General features: G+C 36.3%; 1 protein-coding gene across 1 annotated transcript in view; it reads right to left on the reverse strand.

The window, feature by feature from the left end:
- The window catches only part of LOC122793707 (nmrA-like family domain-containing protein 1), a 76,439-nt gene that overhangs the window by 48,735 nt on the left and 10,669 nt on the right, over positions 1-17,035 (reverse strand). Inside the window, exon 2 of the mRNA XM_044061922.1 lies at positions 9,354-9,592. Coding sequence (XP_043917857.1) covers positions 9,354-9,592 — 239 coding nt within the window. The remainder of the gene's footprint in view (positions 1-9,353; positions 9,593-17,035) is intronic.

Raw genomic sequence — 17,035 nt, forward strand, 5'->3', positions numbered from 1 at the left:
TTTTGTATTTTAATCAAATGATGGCCTAAACAGAAATCATGAATAAAGATTGTTAAGTAGAAATAAAATAAGTTGTAGCTAAGATGAATGCTCAAAGCTGATAAAACAGCATTGTACAATGAACTGGGAAGGCAGATGCTTGCAAGGATATTTAAATTTTGCATGCAAGGATATATAAATCATATCTGGGAATGGTACCTGTCTCCCTAGCCACCCACCAAAAAAGGATCATTACCTTCTGTGTAGCCCCCCCCCCTGGTGTTAAACTGTGATGAAAATTAAGGTACAAATGGCTATAGATTTATACTTCAAGTTGCTGCTATCATACATGTATACAGCATACCTCCTCACCCATGTCCCCAAAAGAGAGACATCAGCTGTGTACTCCTCTGATGTCAGACTAGGCTAATACTGAAAAGAAAAAACAAATACAACATCATATATTTCAACATGTTGCTGTCAGACATATATAAACAGTATAACTCAATATATAATACAGCAAACTCACTGACCCTTCACAAAACATCATCATTAAATTAATGATGTAGTAACATTCTCTAATAAAATTCTCCCATATAGTTTGGACAGATGTGCTCCTATCATTAAAACAGGAGTCAGAATTAATCTGATTTCCTGGCTCACAAAACTAGTCTGTGTAGTCTGTCACCTAACAGCAGAAAGGGATAGAGCACATACACTTTTAAAATATGAGAAAAGGGAAACACATACAAAGTGCTCAGAAATGTTAAAAAAGCTGTATGACAGTCTTAAAACGTATTGCTACATATATTAGGAACAACATATAAAACTCCAAACATCCATCATTCTTTGGGAAATGTGTAAATTCACTGTTTGGAAAAACTTGGTCCCTCCATTACCTTAACACTCACTCAATTACATATGTGAAAACCAAGTGATAATTCCCCATCACTACCAATACACTAACTCAAAATATGCCCAAATGCAATGATCCACTGTCAGTAGAAAACAGCTCTACCCCCCCCCCCCACACACACACACACACATGTAGTCTTCGATCAAGCCAGTACTTGTTACTGCAGTGCATAAATGACCAAGTAAAATCAAACCTCAAGGTGCTCCTTTCCTCAATGACCTTCCTCTGGTCTTGTTTAAACCAGCATGACATGACGCCACATTACAGTCAACTAGCTCATCAGTGGAGCCACACATTGTGGCTATACCTCTCAACTGTCAAGATTTTTACAGAATGTCCAAATTTTTGCCTCATATTTTTGCACTGTTCCTCGTAAAATTTGTAGTTTTCTGGTAAATCGGTGAATATTGACATCAATAAATATTGACAGGCATTTGAATTTCAGACTTTGTATCTTTCAGAAAATGCATGGTATCACAAATCCTTTTATTCTCACAACTTTCTATGTTTGTAATAGCAATATTTAAAGTTTGTCCCTATTTTTGTGCCTTTGCCCCCCTTTATTTTTGGCTTTGTCCAGATTTATTGTGCTAAGAGTTTTATTTATTTTAGAGATAATTCACCAACAAATTTACAATAGTCCAATGTACAAAGTGGGTACATACAAACAAAGAATACAACCATATTGGGTGCAAGACCATATAGAATAATTTACCAGCAAGGTTACAATAAACAATAGTAAGCAACAATACTGTTGATAGCTTTGCATTAAAAAAAATAGCAGTGTGACTTGATATAAAGATTTTTGACCTTTAGTTAACCCACAACTATATACAATATTTACAACTGCTATGATGAGAAATTTCATGGGTTCCTATTAGATGACCAAAGACGCATTCTTTCGAATGTGTCTTGGTCAAACTTGAAAAGATGAAAATGCAAAATGACGAAATAAAAGCAAATTCTTTCCCTGGGAAAGAAATCGCTTGGCCGCTTCCATTACTTTGCCGTTTTCATCACTGTAGTGCGATCTCGGAGTTGGTATATTTAAGTAGGGGGTGTGTGTGGGAGGGGGCGAAGCCCCCCACTTTATGTTTTAAGTGCTTTTTTTTTTTTTTGGAACAGCGATTTTTTTCCCTTGTAAAAAAAATCTCTGTTCTAAGCATTCGAGTCTGTAAGCTTTTGTTTGCATGGGGTCGATAAATCATCGTTCGCTTTTCTAAGAGTTCAATGATTTAATATAGACCCAAATTTTGTAGACTGTTTAATAGTCACAATAAAACAAAAAATACATAGTCTAAATAACCTAAGACGGATTTAACTTTATTATCTTTAAATACCAATGGCTTAAATATCCTAGCAAGAGATCAAATCTACTGAAATATTTAAAACTGAACAAAACACAAATTGTCTTCCTTCAAGAAACTCATTTCAAAACAAATGACAATTACAAATGGAATCCTAAGGAATATATGATATTGACGCAATCCACTTATAAGACAAAAGGAGTAACAATTTTATGGAAAACAAATGTGATTAACCCAGAAATCATTTATAAGTATGAAGATAAAAAAGGCCTTATGGCATTAGTAATAGTTAAATATAATAGCAGAATATGGACCCTAGCCAGTCTATACTGGTTCTCAGGCATTGGATCAGGAACTGTTAAAAACACTTGGATTTCATTTCCAATAATTATAAAGGCAACTTAATATTAGGAGAAGATTTTAACTGTATATTTGATATTTCTGAAACTACAAATAAAAGATCACTTTGTACATCTGCTGTCTCAAAAGCTTTAAACAAGTGGGTAGAATAATTTCATCTTGTAGATAGTTTCACATTTAAAGAAGATAAATCTTTGTTGTTTCCCCATCAATATCACAGATTTGGTACCCAAACTAGAATAGATAAAATATTTGCTGCCCATGACTTACACTCTAAAATCATTAATTTCTCAATCACTCCCTGCCCCTTTTCAGACCACAATTCATTGATACTAAAACTTCAAAATGGGTACAAACCATTAATCTTTAACTCCAGAATTCCAGCATATATAGCTAAATTAAATAGTTCAAACCCTGGTTATTATCTGAATTACAGTTCTTCTTATATATTAATTACACCACAGAGATAAATAAAATAATGACATGGGATCTTTAAAAGCTTGCATATATGGTAAAACCCTAACTTGGTATAAAAAAAGAGAATGGGATTCTGAATTATTATATCTACAATCCAAACTTTTGTCAGTAAAAGCTGAAAAAATCAAAATCATTTGGAGATGAAAAAGAAAGTAGAAGTATTAAACAATAAATACAATAAAATTCTAACACATAAAACTAGTTTAGTTTTAGGAAAACTAAAAATTAATACATTGGCCACTTCTCCCAAATATCTATATAATTTATCCACAAGAATCAAAATACAATCAAAAGCTAATAACATTAAAAGTATCTTCCATGAAAAGAAAGAAAAAAATGTCTCTGATATAGGTGGCATTATTGATGCCTATAGAAATCACTATATGGAACATTTCCAAAAAGAAAATATACATACTGATCAGTTATAGCTAGATGAAAAATGTTCTAAGATAAAAAATACCAGAAAAATTAAAACTAGATCTGCAAGCATCCATATCCTACAAAGAAATTACAGATATAATAAAAGATGGTAAAATAATAAAGCTCCAGGTATAGATGGCATAATTATGGAAATATATAAACTTTTTTCTTCAAAAATACTAGCCCTCTTCCATAAAGCTCTTTTAGAAATTCAGTCACAAACTTTAATACCACCCTCTTGGAGATATTCCTTAATCACACCAATCCTAAGGGAAAACAAATCCCCAAACCTCTGCACCTCATACAGACCTATATCATTATTAAATTATAACTATAAGATATTTATGACAATATTCACTAACAGAATGAAAATACCACTATCCAAAACAATAAATACTGATCGAACTGGATTTATATATCATAGACACACACATGACAATATTAAAAGGATAATTTCTTTTATAGATTATATTAATAAAGAAAATAAAGAAACACTCATAATTGGCTTAGATATAGAAAAAGCCTTTGATTCCCTAAATTAGGACTATTTATTCAAAATTGTGGTGTTATTTGAATTTCCTCCTTCCTTTGTTCATCTACTAAATAATATATATATATATATATATATATATATATATATACATACACACACACACACACACACACACACACACACACACACACACACACATAATTTAGTGTATGTTAAGCTAGGGCCTTTCACCTCTGAATCTATAAATATAACAAAGGGTACTAAACAAGGATGTCCCATGTCACCCATTCTATTTGTTTTGGCTATTGAAATATTGGCAGATTCAATACTTAACAATACAAAAATCAAAGGAGTAGATGTTCATGAACAATACAACTATAAAGTAATGCTCTTTGCTGATGACATATTATTAACATTATACAATACAAAAGAGACATTAGAAGAATTAGATATTTTAATTGACACATTTTAAAGGACTTCAGGACTCCATTTCAATAAATCAAAATTTTTATTTTTAAATAAAAAAAGAATTGCAGATGAAGGGGATTCACATTATAGGGAAACAAGAATCTACCTTAATATCTAGGAATCAAGTTATGCAAGGATAATAATGAACTAGTCCCAAAAAACTACAGTAATATCATCAATACAGTTTAAATCTGTGTGGAAAAGTGGAACAAAATACTATTAACATTTGAAGATAGACTACAGTTAATAGAAATGGTTTTACTACCCAAGATTCTACATATAGCTTTGGCAATACAGCTGTTACCAGAAAGGAATATACTCAAAGAAATAAACTCGTGCCTAATAAAATTTTTATGGTTTCCTAAAAGAAACAGAATAGCTTTAATACATAACATTAGACCATGGAAACAGGGAGGTTTAACTTTCCTGATATAGAAACATATATAAAAGCATCAATATCTAAAACAATATCAGATTGGATAAGTCCAAATTATTTTGCAAATTGAAAAGAATTATTAACTGTAATATCAATAAATGAATTTAATTTACTACTAAAAAAATTTCAAATAACAGATAAAAACAATTTGCCATGGTACATGTGTATTGGTATGCAATATAACATAACTAAGCCAACTAAAATTCATATGATTAATTATTGCATTGACTCATTTAGGAAAATTATTAATGCAAATATAGATTTAAAATCTGGTTTGATCTTTTAACACCATTCATAGTTACAAAGAGCTATGCACATAAAATATACAGAGAAATAATTCATTCCTTGGTGCAGAAAGGATTTGTTTGTTGGTTTCAATGTATCAAAGAACTAAAAGTTCTGGATATGCAAACAATAGAAACAACATACAAAATTTCACAACAAGCTTGGCTAACTATGCAAAGAATTCTGACAGATTCGCAAGATTTATGCAGAATAATTAGTAATTCTTCATTTAAAGAAATAGCTAAACTTACAAAATACCTGTATGAAATCATATATAATGATTGTGACATGGGAAATAGTATTTCGGAATTTTACAAGATATTGATAAATTATAAAACAACACCCAAATCCTCATATTGGAATTATATAACAAAAGGACACTCATTTCAACTAACTGAAGAAATTAAATCAAATATTTTATTATCAATGAAATATACATTCTTTACACAATACTGGAAAGTATTTAATTGGAAATTCTTGTACAGAGCATTCGTAACTCCAGATAGAATTACTAAAATTAATTCTTCCACAAAGGAAATATGTTGGAGGTGTGAGCAAATACACAATGCAGATTGGATCACATTTTTTTGACTGTGTTAAAATTAAGCCATTTTGGAATGGTATTAAAACTTTTTACAAGCTTTATTTAATGAATCATTTAACTTATCTAAAGCTCTAGTATTATTAAATGTGTACGAAGGTCCTCATTTGTATGAGTCAAATATGTGTCTAGTTTGGACAGTACTTGCAATCTCAAGGAAGTGTATAACAAGAAGATGGAATACAAACACAATACTGACTTTAGAAGACTTCTACAGCCTACTGAAGACCACAGCATTGTTGGAAATTAAAATTAAAGAATTAAGGATTTATCCTAATTGATTTAATTATAATCCATGAAAAAAAGTATTAACATTAATTGACACTTTACAATAACTGAACAGATCCACTCTTATAACTGGATTGTTATACCTATAAAGTAATTGTATATATTGAGCTCTGTTATAGTGTCAGGCTGATGTAAATAGTGTATATAGTTATTTAAGATGTTATATACAAATACTATGAAATTTATTCAACTGTATTTGAAAAATAAAAAAATATTTGAGGAAAAAAAAATAAATTTTGTAGACCAGGGAGTTTACTGTTTCTCATGTTCTATAGAGTTAACACAAAACTGCGGAATTTACCCTGCTTATTATATTATTACGTATTCAGAGGACAGAAGGTAGTGATTATTATAAGCTAATGTCTGTAATATCTACAAAGAGTATTATTCCTTAAGAATGTGGTCAATGAGAAAACCCCAAAACTTCTGGTAGTAGGAACATTTTTTACTATTCCTTGTTGTCATTTTATGGGAGGTCATGCATTTGAATGCTGTGTTTCTGTATCCCTCCCATGCTAATTTTGATCTATCTAACCAGTTTTGAGTGATATAAAGTTTCATTAACATGAAAAGAGTGATAAGACTGTGGAATTTCTGTTTGGGTATTTTGGAGTCAAGACCATTTTAACAGTATTATTGCCCCCCCGGCAAAACAGTGCACTGGGGCCAGAAATACACAACCACTCACAGGATTAAAAATTAAAATAGGGCATTTTACACACACACCACTCACAGGATTTAAAATGAAAATGGGGCATTTTACACTCACACACACACACACACACACACACACACACACACACACACACACACACACACACACACACACACACACACACACACACACAACACTTACTTGTTGAAGTGGAACTGTGGAAGCAGCAAGGCAACAATGAACAGAACATTAAATTCCACACAGTAGGAAGAATAGGTGACACATGTACAGACGCAACTTTTAGGAAGGCAGCTTCTGCATTTGGATAATTAACATTTTAGGAAGACTGAGTTCAGATAATTGATGTTTTTGATGACTGACTGTCTACTGTACAATGCTTTCTAATATTTATAATTTCGTAATTTTCATAATTCTTCAAATATTTATAATTTAGTATAGTGTACTATTTATTTATTTATTGACAGCAAGTCACAACATACATAGATTAGCCTGACACCCCTATGCTCATGGGGCCCGGGGCAACTGCCCAGAGTGTGTCCATGTGTTAAGACTGCACTCCTATAAGTTTGACAGGAATGATTATGGCATACTTCCCACATATGGAAAAAGGCCAAGGTAATCCAACTTTTCACAAAATTTAAAAATTGCTGTCAAATTAGTATAGTCACTGTTGACACGGGTACTGAAGAACATTTTGTGCAAACAGTTCTCAGGCAATCTTAATGAGTGGAGTAAATTACTTTCTACACAACATGGCTTCTGCACTGGGCAATGAAAATGTATAGCTGTCCTAAAATTAGCTGACTACATTAAATCAAGTTGTGAAAAAGGCATGCATACTTCCTCTGTTTTCTTGGATTTTTCAAAGGTGCTCAGCCTTGTTAACCACTTCAAAGCCACAATATTATCTAGAAGAAAAATAACATAGTACTTTGGCTTAGAAATGGTTCACAAATTACTTATCATAGAGGGAAGACAGCCTACTGTTTGGAGCTGTGCACTCTCCAATATGTTCGCTGTTCCATCAGTGTTCCATAAGGGTCCTTCCCTGGCCCTCCACTATTTTTAATTAGAACTGATGAAATATAGTAGCACACAGCAGACACCCACCTAATGCAATAAGCTGATGACTCCACACATCCATAGTGCTGAAACACAGAAGAAGCTATTCATATAAAGATTTCAACAATACTAATCTAAATATTTAATAACAAACTTACCTTTAAATAAAAATAAATCTAAGATAATATTGTACTTGTTAACATGATGTTAATGGAAGCCCTGGTTTCAAGGAAATCACTGACTTTTGGAAATACTGAACTATTGTTATAACTAAAGATAATACCTTCAAAGAGCATGTGCACTTCTTAGTAAAGAAAACAAGCTCTAAACTAGGAAGCCCCTATATAATAAAATCTACCTAATTGCAGAATCCAGAGCCATTCTTGTATTCCACTTCCAAAACTGCTCTACTGTATTGCTGCTCTAGGTGAGCTTTAGAAACAGGATGCTGACAGGCTCAATAATGCCTGCAATAGAGTGACCAGATTTGCTGTCAACCTTCCTTCTTCATGTCATCATCATGTAACACATCCAACACCAACCTGGATGTCCTTCAACAAAAGAATACTTTATTATCTATGTTTGTGTACATTTTCCCTTGTTTTTTAACGATTGTGTACTTTTACGAGCCCACAAAATAACCAAATGACTCATTAGGCTCTCCCATAAATCTGTGCAACAGTCACAGAGATCTTGGATCATCTTACAGAGTACTAGTTGATATCCTCAAGACTAATGAAAGTAGCTTACCTCTCAACCTCTTACTACAGGAATTCTGAACAAAGCCAAAAATAACAAGGGGTCAAATTCTGAAAATCTGGGACAGATGTTAAATATTGCTTTTATAAGTTTAAAAATTGCTATAATAATAGCGTTTACATTTTCTGAAGGATAAGAAGTCTGACACTCAAATGTCTGTTGTTATTTAGAAATTTCAATCCTCAACTGCCAGATAGCCACAAGTTATATGAGGAACACACTAAAATATGAGACAAAAATCAGGAAATTCTGCAAAATTCTGGACAGTTCAGAGATACAGCAAGAAGGGAGACAGAGCTCCAAGTGGATTCATTGCTGCTTCTGGAATAAACTCCCAGCATACATCAAACTGTGAAAACTGTAATGGAAATTCAAAGCAAAACTCAAGTATCACTTCCTTCAGCATCCAAACTGTACATTCTGTGGTAAGCCAGAATCATTGTACTAAACACTGAAAAGCATTGTCTGCTGGCTTTTTTATTTGTGTTCATTTATATTATGTCATTTATGTAGTTGTGTGTTGTATTTTTTGTTGTATGATATATTACTATTTTGTCTTCCAGTTTTTCTTTCCAGATCTCATTTGTAAATAGTCCCTGCCCAGCATGGTAACCTGGTCAACAAAATTTAAATAAATAACTGGATAACTAGATAGATAGATAGATAGATAGATAGATAGATAGATAGATAGACAGGATAGATGTTGATATGAAAGGTTAATAAGCTACTTCAATCATTTGAAGTTTTCCACAGTACCAAAGTGTTTCTCACAAAATTAAAGACCATGTGACTGCTGCAGGCATGAAAAAAGTTTTCTTGTTTTTACCTGTTTGATCTCCCTTTCCTTACTGAAGTGTTCCAGAAAATTGGTAACTAGGAACACTCCATATGCTCCGGTCAGAACAGACTTGACAGACTCTGCATCATCAAGATCACCAGTGACAATCTCTGCACCCAGTTCCTTCAGGTCATTTGCAGCCTTCTTGCATGGGTTTCTTGTAACACCCCGCACTTTGAAAGTTCCATCCTTCAAAAGTGCCTTTACAACTGAACTTCCCTGTGCACCTGCAGTAAAAGCATACAGAAGTAGCAATACTTTAGAGTCTGTGTGGGAAAAGAATACATCCCACTGTGTAAAAGCCTAGAGCTGCAATCAGATATAAATGTATAAACAAAGTATTCCATATGGATTAGGAGGATATTGTGGAGGCAGATGGTGAGAAAAGATACAAATATACACAATTTCCATGCCAGTAATATGCAACTAAAATATATTCGGGAATACAGTTCTTGATCCAGGCAGCCTTTATCTTATAATCTATTCTGCTTAATATTTCTGACTTATATTTTCAAGCCTTGCTAAAACACAGTCTTAAATAAAACATCAGATTTAATGTCAGCCACAATTTAACACTTAAGCCTTTAACTCAGAAACTGTTTTATGATCCGATCCACATTGTCATTACTTTTGGGGTGCGAGTCAGATGCATCTTATTTCTCTAGTCCCCTTCATTACATATTTATTTATCACACTGGATTTTTATTATACCCAGCATGCTTACTCTTGTCACCAAACTTATCCTCACTCATTTTACCATCATAACACACATACTATTTCTTATATTATCTACATATTCCTGTTGTGAATTGTACCTCACAACTGAAACCTCAACAAGCAAACAATCATAGATATGCACTGTCTACCATCAGGCAACATACACCACATTCCTATCCTACTCCTGCCTGGGCCATTCCTCCTCCTCTTACAACCTCATCTTAGTCTACTTTCAATCCTATTCAAAGCAAAAACTTCCTGCAGTTTCGGACTAACACTCATTTGTTTTTCCCATGTTTTGTCTGAACCTCTCTCAATTTGAAATTAGAAGAAAAAGAGAAACTGGCATCCAATACATTATTCTGAACATTATGTAGACTTGTAATTTTATTTTCAACCAGCTATTGCTATGCCTGTGCTTTGACTGTATAATAACGTCCACCTCCCATCAGTAACATCATCATAAGCATCCTCTGTTTTTAAGCACTATGGGCATATATGGAATGCAGTCCAAAAACTGGAAAGAACAAACACATTAAGCACCATTTTGATGTCAGAAAGGTATTTAATAAGCTTTTGTTAAGCAACCTTAAGTGTTTAAGACTGGGTCTCATGCTGGGTTTTAAGAGTAAACAGTGCCTACTGGCAAGGAACAGAAGCAGAAGGTAAAACGGCTTAAAAAGCTGTTAAATACTTTGATATGTCACACTTATAAACAAAAGATGTGACAGACCTCTCTAATAGCTTTTAAAGCTGCTCATTCTTTCTGTCTGTTCTCCATTTAAAAGTGTTTTACTGATTTTCAAAGGCTTTACAAACAGTAAAACAGTTTGCTCTCCTAAGATTATTTTCCCTCTAGGTCATAATACATTGAACAGATAAAGTATAATGCACTGCAAAGAACTATGGTTAGGTCTCACAGATCATAACCCTTATTTTGCATTCTCAACATGGATGCTAACAATCTTCTCTTGAGCTTCACTTTTGAGGTGAATTTCTTGCATCCTTATCTTGAATACCTTATAAGTTGGTTATAATTGGAGACCTGATTGCAATTCTCTATGACTGGCATATGATTTAAAACCAGATTGCCAGTTCAACTCGGAAGCCAACTTATCTCGCATATCATGCTGACCTAGTAAGACTAAATAAAGCCATTCAAAGAACAAGGGACCCCAAAACACCACACATTTTAAACTATTTGGCTAAATTATTAAAATAGTTCATTTAAATCTTTCAATAATAGGTCCCTTATGCCTGTACACCAAATCTTTACTACCCTCATTTTTACATACATCAGCCTTCTGTATTCCTGTACCCCATTTCCTAACTTCAGTTTTTTATTACCCATCTTTCATCTCTCATGACTTGCGTAATCAGTTCACACATAAACACCTTTATAGCTGTACTAAATAATTATATATCAAGAAAAAATAGCACTCTAAGTGTTAACTAAATATTTACAAGTAACCTTTACCTAACTTTATAAAGAGCACAGAGTGGAATAAGCACTATTATTGTTTAAACACACATTCCTTAAACATTGCTTAGGTACTTTGCCATATTAAAAATCATCTGGACCCAAGCAACAAATGTTAAATATAGATTATTCAACATGCTTATCTTGATACTTGAAATGTAAATGAAACCTATAAGGATGTCTTCCAGTTACTTATTTAAAAGGTCTATATAGTATAACACAAGTGTAAACATCTGTCTCATAGGAGTATTCAATCTATAGGGAACACTCTGTTACTTTCCAAGTCCTTTTATCTACTTGTATAGTCACAAATCACAATACTGCACAGTTAGAAAAATCAAAATATTACTAAGTTACCCCCTTGGCTTTCTTTATGTTTAACAAGCCATTTTTAATCCCCTCTTTCCATTCCTGCTTAGCCCTCCAACTGTTTTCCTGATAATTGTGCCCACACAATCCTCTGATCCTACATAAGATCCTGCCAGGTTGTTCCTAGTATAAAGCAAGCATTGGGTGGACTCTTAACTTCCTGTGGAGTCCACCATGTCGTATTCACTACTAACTCCTGGGGAGCATGCATACCTCTGCATCTATTTTGCTGTGAAATTATCTTTTCTTCTCGGTCAGCCTGTATTTCTCTCAGATCATCTGCTTCATTCTAACCTAACAGTCTCTTGCCCTTTAACTCATCTTATATGTAATCCATTATCTTGGCCAATTCTCATTTCTTCACTATTGCTTTGTTCCAAACTATCAAATATCAACACTATACCTTCCTCAAAAACTTCAGTATAGACAGAAATGGCAGTCTAAAGTTTAGTCTCCTTCATTTACATGCTGTTACCACATCCACAAATCATAAACAATGCTTTAATAGCATTTCAGATTAACTCAGCACAAACACAGACCTCCCATTCACAAACAACTTTCTCCCTGGCTACAATTACCTTCACAGTATTTGTTGTTTTTCATAGCAAGTCAAAAGCTCAATCATAGATGAACTTGTCTTTCCTAATTTAGTTTCAGTCTGTGTCAATGGCAAACAAGTCTTGCAAACTCAGTCCATTCCACTAGCTTATTTTTGCACATCAAAATCGCTTTTTCTACACTTCCAGGATTCTATACATTCTTAGATTCTCTTTTCTCACCTAATATTCCATCACTGTAAACTAGCACTTCACCTTTTCCATTTGCTTCACCATCTCTCCATCTCTACCTCAAATCCTACACATTTGTTGTCTGACAGGTTCTACTGCTTCTGATTAGTTAGGTAAGTACCACCTCATCATACATAGATTCACAGATTCATAGATTGTCACTAGGATAATGCTGCGGGGGGGGGGGGGGTCTCTCTAAGCTTAACCAAGTTTTCCAGAAGGAATAATGATGTTCTGTATCCAAATAGGACATTGAGGACCAGGCATTTATAAGCCACCTCTGTCCATAAGGGGCATGGTGCCAGGCCCGGTGTAAATTTCCTGTTCCCCATTCACTGGTCTAAGTTGCACTTAAATTAGATAATAGACAAATTCAGCTTCACATAGATGGGAAGCATGTTCCATAGGAAGGGGCAGCCTCTGGGACACATATCTGTCTCTCCAACATGTTCTGTTTAAGTCACAGACAAAATTCATGTCCTCAGACCTTGTGTTTCTGGTACTCTTTGACTTATGAATATGTAGGAGAGTCATAAGTGTGGGGTTTGTGGGTGCCTTGTAATATAGGCATAGATCACCCCTCAGCAATCTATAGGAGACTGAGTAGAGGGGAAGGGCTTTAAGGCTATTCACAGTTAGTACATTACGCATTAAACATACCAATCAAATGTCCCAGTACATTTCACATGGTTTTCAAATTGCTGGTTACTCCAACAGTACTCAGTCACAGAACCTTTCTTAGCTGTTTACTAAACGAAGTCAGCACATTGTGGTAGTCCTATTCCAACTCATAAGCAACTTCTCCTTCATAATATCCTGAATCCAACTTACAATCCATTTTTGTTACTACTGATCAAAAGATGAGATCTTTACACATCAGCTCGCATCAAGCAAACTGTTCTAACTTAGGCATAAATTATAAAATGATTTTAATATCTGTCTAAATGGAGCATTGTAAGAAAGAATACAGTTTCAAGAGCAATGCACATGCACCCCATGAGAAATGATTTTTGAAGTTCCATAAGTGCTCTTTCCATTAAACAAAGACCCAATAACACTTACAATGAAACAGATCTAGGTTTGGCAATGGTTTTTAAGTGTGGTGTTAAATGTAATGGCTTCCGGGCTTATGGATATTACCTTTATATTCAGAACTGTAGTATAAATTTTTTTCTATTTATTTCATAGCTATACCCACTGGACACTAGTGAGCTTTATCAAGAGTAACCCTGGAGCACTGTCTGCTTAAGTGTCTCACTCAGAGCCATGCAGTAGGCAAAGAGAGGTGGAAGGAATCGAACTCTGCACCCTTGGCTACAGGAAGCAGTTCCTTAACAGATTGGAGACTTTATATCCACTGCACTGAATATGTATGAACAAACTTAAGTGCCTATACTACAGCGAGAGAGGCACAGAAGTATTTTCCATAGTGTGGTGCACAGCTACAGTTATCCCACTCCACAAAGGAGGATCCACCTTGGATCCCGGGAACTACCGTCCCATCAGTCTGACAAGCCTGATTTGCAAGGGCATGGAACGCATTATCATGGAACTTATAAACAAGGACATTGGCAACCTTCAAATACTGGACCCCACCCAGTTTGGGTTTGTGAAAGGCTCCTGAATCTGATTGACTTCTTCAAATCAGTCTCCAGAGCTGTGGACGAGGGTAAGGCAGTCCACACAGCCTATCTGGACCTCGCCAAGGCCTTTGACCAGCTCCAGACAAGTGACAAGTGGAGTACCTAAGGGTTCAGTCAAGCTTAATGCCCAGAAGATGGCAGATGTGAGAGTGTTCAACTACCGCTGTTTCTTACACACATTCGAGCCCGATCCTGGGCTCCTCCTATTACATAGCAAAAGCTCTGCATCTTAGAGAAGCTCTCAAGACCAGGCTCCCACAATCCCCCCCTCCTGCCATTACTCAGATCCAGTTGCACGGATCACATCACACAACGAGATATTTTGATTAGTACTAGTGTGTGTGTGTTTATTTAATTAGTCCTCTCATAGTGTGTGTGTGTTATTCTAATCCGTTTTGTCTATAGTTATTACTTATTATAGCTAGTGTTTTAAAATTTTTTTAGTAGTAGTGTCTGTCTTGGCCCTCTCCACCTGCAGCGGATTTGCTCTATGCCATTCCTTCCCTTCAGAGGGGTCAGTCACAGATAGACGAGGAAACTTATAGATAGGGGGGGACTACTTCTTCTTCCTGGAGGCTAAGTCCTCGAAGGGGGAAGAGATCCCAGCCCATGTCATCGGCTCCGGTTCATCTTCAGTTGTTTTCTCATTTCCTCCCACTGACTCGGACCGCCGACGAGTATTTATCTTTTCACTGAGCCCAGGTCTTGGTTCGAATCGGAGCTACCCCCACCTTCCATTCTTCCATGTCGGGTGCCATCTTCTCCCCCCTTGATCTCAGAGACTGTTATGGTGTTTCCCTATCTGGACGACCTGGCTCCTCACCCGCCACCACGGCGGCACACTTACAACAAGCCAGAGATTAGACAGTCAATTTGTTACAGGTTCTTCTTCTACTGCAAAGCAGGAAAGCCCCAGCCAAATAGTCTTGAGGTTTTTGGGACTCATGGCAGCGTGCCCCTGATTCCTGGGGGGGAGAGACATGAGTGCATCCTCCCAATGGCTGCTGTGGTGGGTGTACAATCAAAGATCTCACTATGGGTCGTCATTTTTGTTCTACCAATCCTGACGACCCAATGACGGACGCTTTCTCTGCCATTATGCAGAGGCCATGAGAATTTGGCAATGAGCAAGTCCTCCACGGGTTTCTGATAGCAATGCACATCCGGGGGTCACGCCATCATTTTGGACGGACAGGCAGCAGAGCCATCCTTGTGTCCGCGGTGGTCCCTCCAGTGGGCTGGTGGTGGGCGGAAATTTTTTAGGTTGCCTCCCGATGAATACCAAATGCAAAAGCTGTTTTTTTCTCTACCCCCCCCGAGGGATGCCCCAAGGGGGCTGATATACATTTATTTGGGTCTCTCCTATATCCATTTCACCCCACCCCCCCCTCCCAAATCATCCTTTTTCACAAAGGAGCCTCTACTCCACACTAAGCACCCATCAGAGAACCTTTATTCCCATGGATTTAAATTTGTTATTATCGCAAACTATGTTGTGCCCACTTTGAACCAGCCTCTTCTTGCCTCCTGAAGTTCTTTCTTGTCGTGGAAGACACTTTTTCTTGCTGCTTAGCAGCCGAAGAGAAACAGATCAGCTTTTTGTCCATTTGCGGACAATTACCAGATCCGTTTCCCTTCCTTGGCTCAGCTCAGCTCTCTGCTGCCTTTGGACATGTACAGGATATCTTTTGGTTCCCTGTGCTTAGGAGTTCTTCCACATCTAGCCCTTTCTCTTACATTCCTCCCCCTCCTTCTGGGTATATTGTTTCTTACCTCATGGTATATATTTTTAGCCCTTTAGTTAATTTGTCAGTGAGATAGTGTTGGTCTGGTTTGCTTGCAAACTAGATCTAGATGCAGAGCTTTGCTATCACGGCGACTCAGAGCGAGGATCGCTCCGACCTGTGTGAGTGAACAAAGCGAGATGAACACACACACATGGAGCGTTATGGTAAGAACATAACTTCTTTTTATCCCCTTTGGAAAAAAAAACATGTACATGACTAAACATCAAAAGTATGATGAGAGACTTAGATACAGGTGTGGAGTGTGGTCTCACTTTGATAACCATTGCCACAACAGTCAGGAAATCCTTCCTATGGCACACCCTCATCACTAAGGGCTTTTCTCCAAAAAAAAGGGTCATTGTATGCCCTGTTTGGTATGTACTCACAAGACATTCACTAAAAAAAATCACAGGCTAAGCAGATGCCACCATACTGACCGCCTAAAAAACCAGCTATACTCTGTGGTATCCATCCTACTCAGACAGAGGCGTCTGCTTGCTTAACATACAAGGCCAAACCCTGAGCTGTTGGACATGAATTCACCCGGGGATCATGTCAGCCCCCCCTGCAGACATACTCACTGTGAAATATTGCGTACACTAATCCCAGCGCAGGACCACCACACCACACACACACATTGCTTTGCTTGGCTGGCTGTGCTTCAGGTCCCGGCCTTCCTTAAATGGCACTCATGGGGAGGGACACAGCCAGCCTTCTCGCTACATTACTGACTTTTTGGTACAAAGTGATGGAGCCCTGACTAACCCAGACAACATAGGTTTGAGTTGAAGCCAGTGGGGAGGGGTTGGGGATGTGGGGACTGGTGCCATGATGTGGCTGTGGCTCTGGTGTCTCTTGGTAATATTAGTGCAACAAGAGGTCAGGC

This window comes from Protopterus annectens, chromosome 2.part0 (genome assembly GCF_019279795.1).
Source record: "Protopterus annectens isolate FY-2018-M chromosome 2.part0, PAN1.0, whole genome shotgun sequence".
Lineage (NCBI taxonomy): Eukaryota > Metazoa > Chordata > Ceratodontiformes > Protopteridae > Protopterus > Protopterus annectens.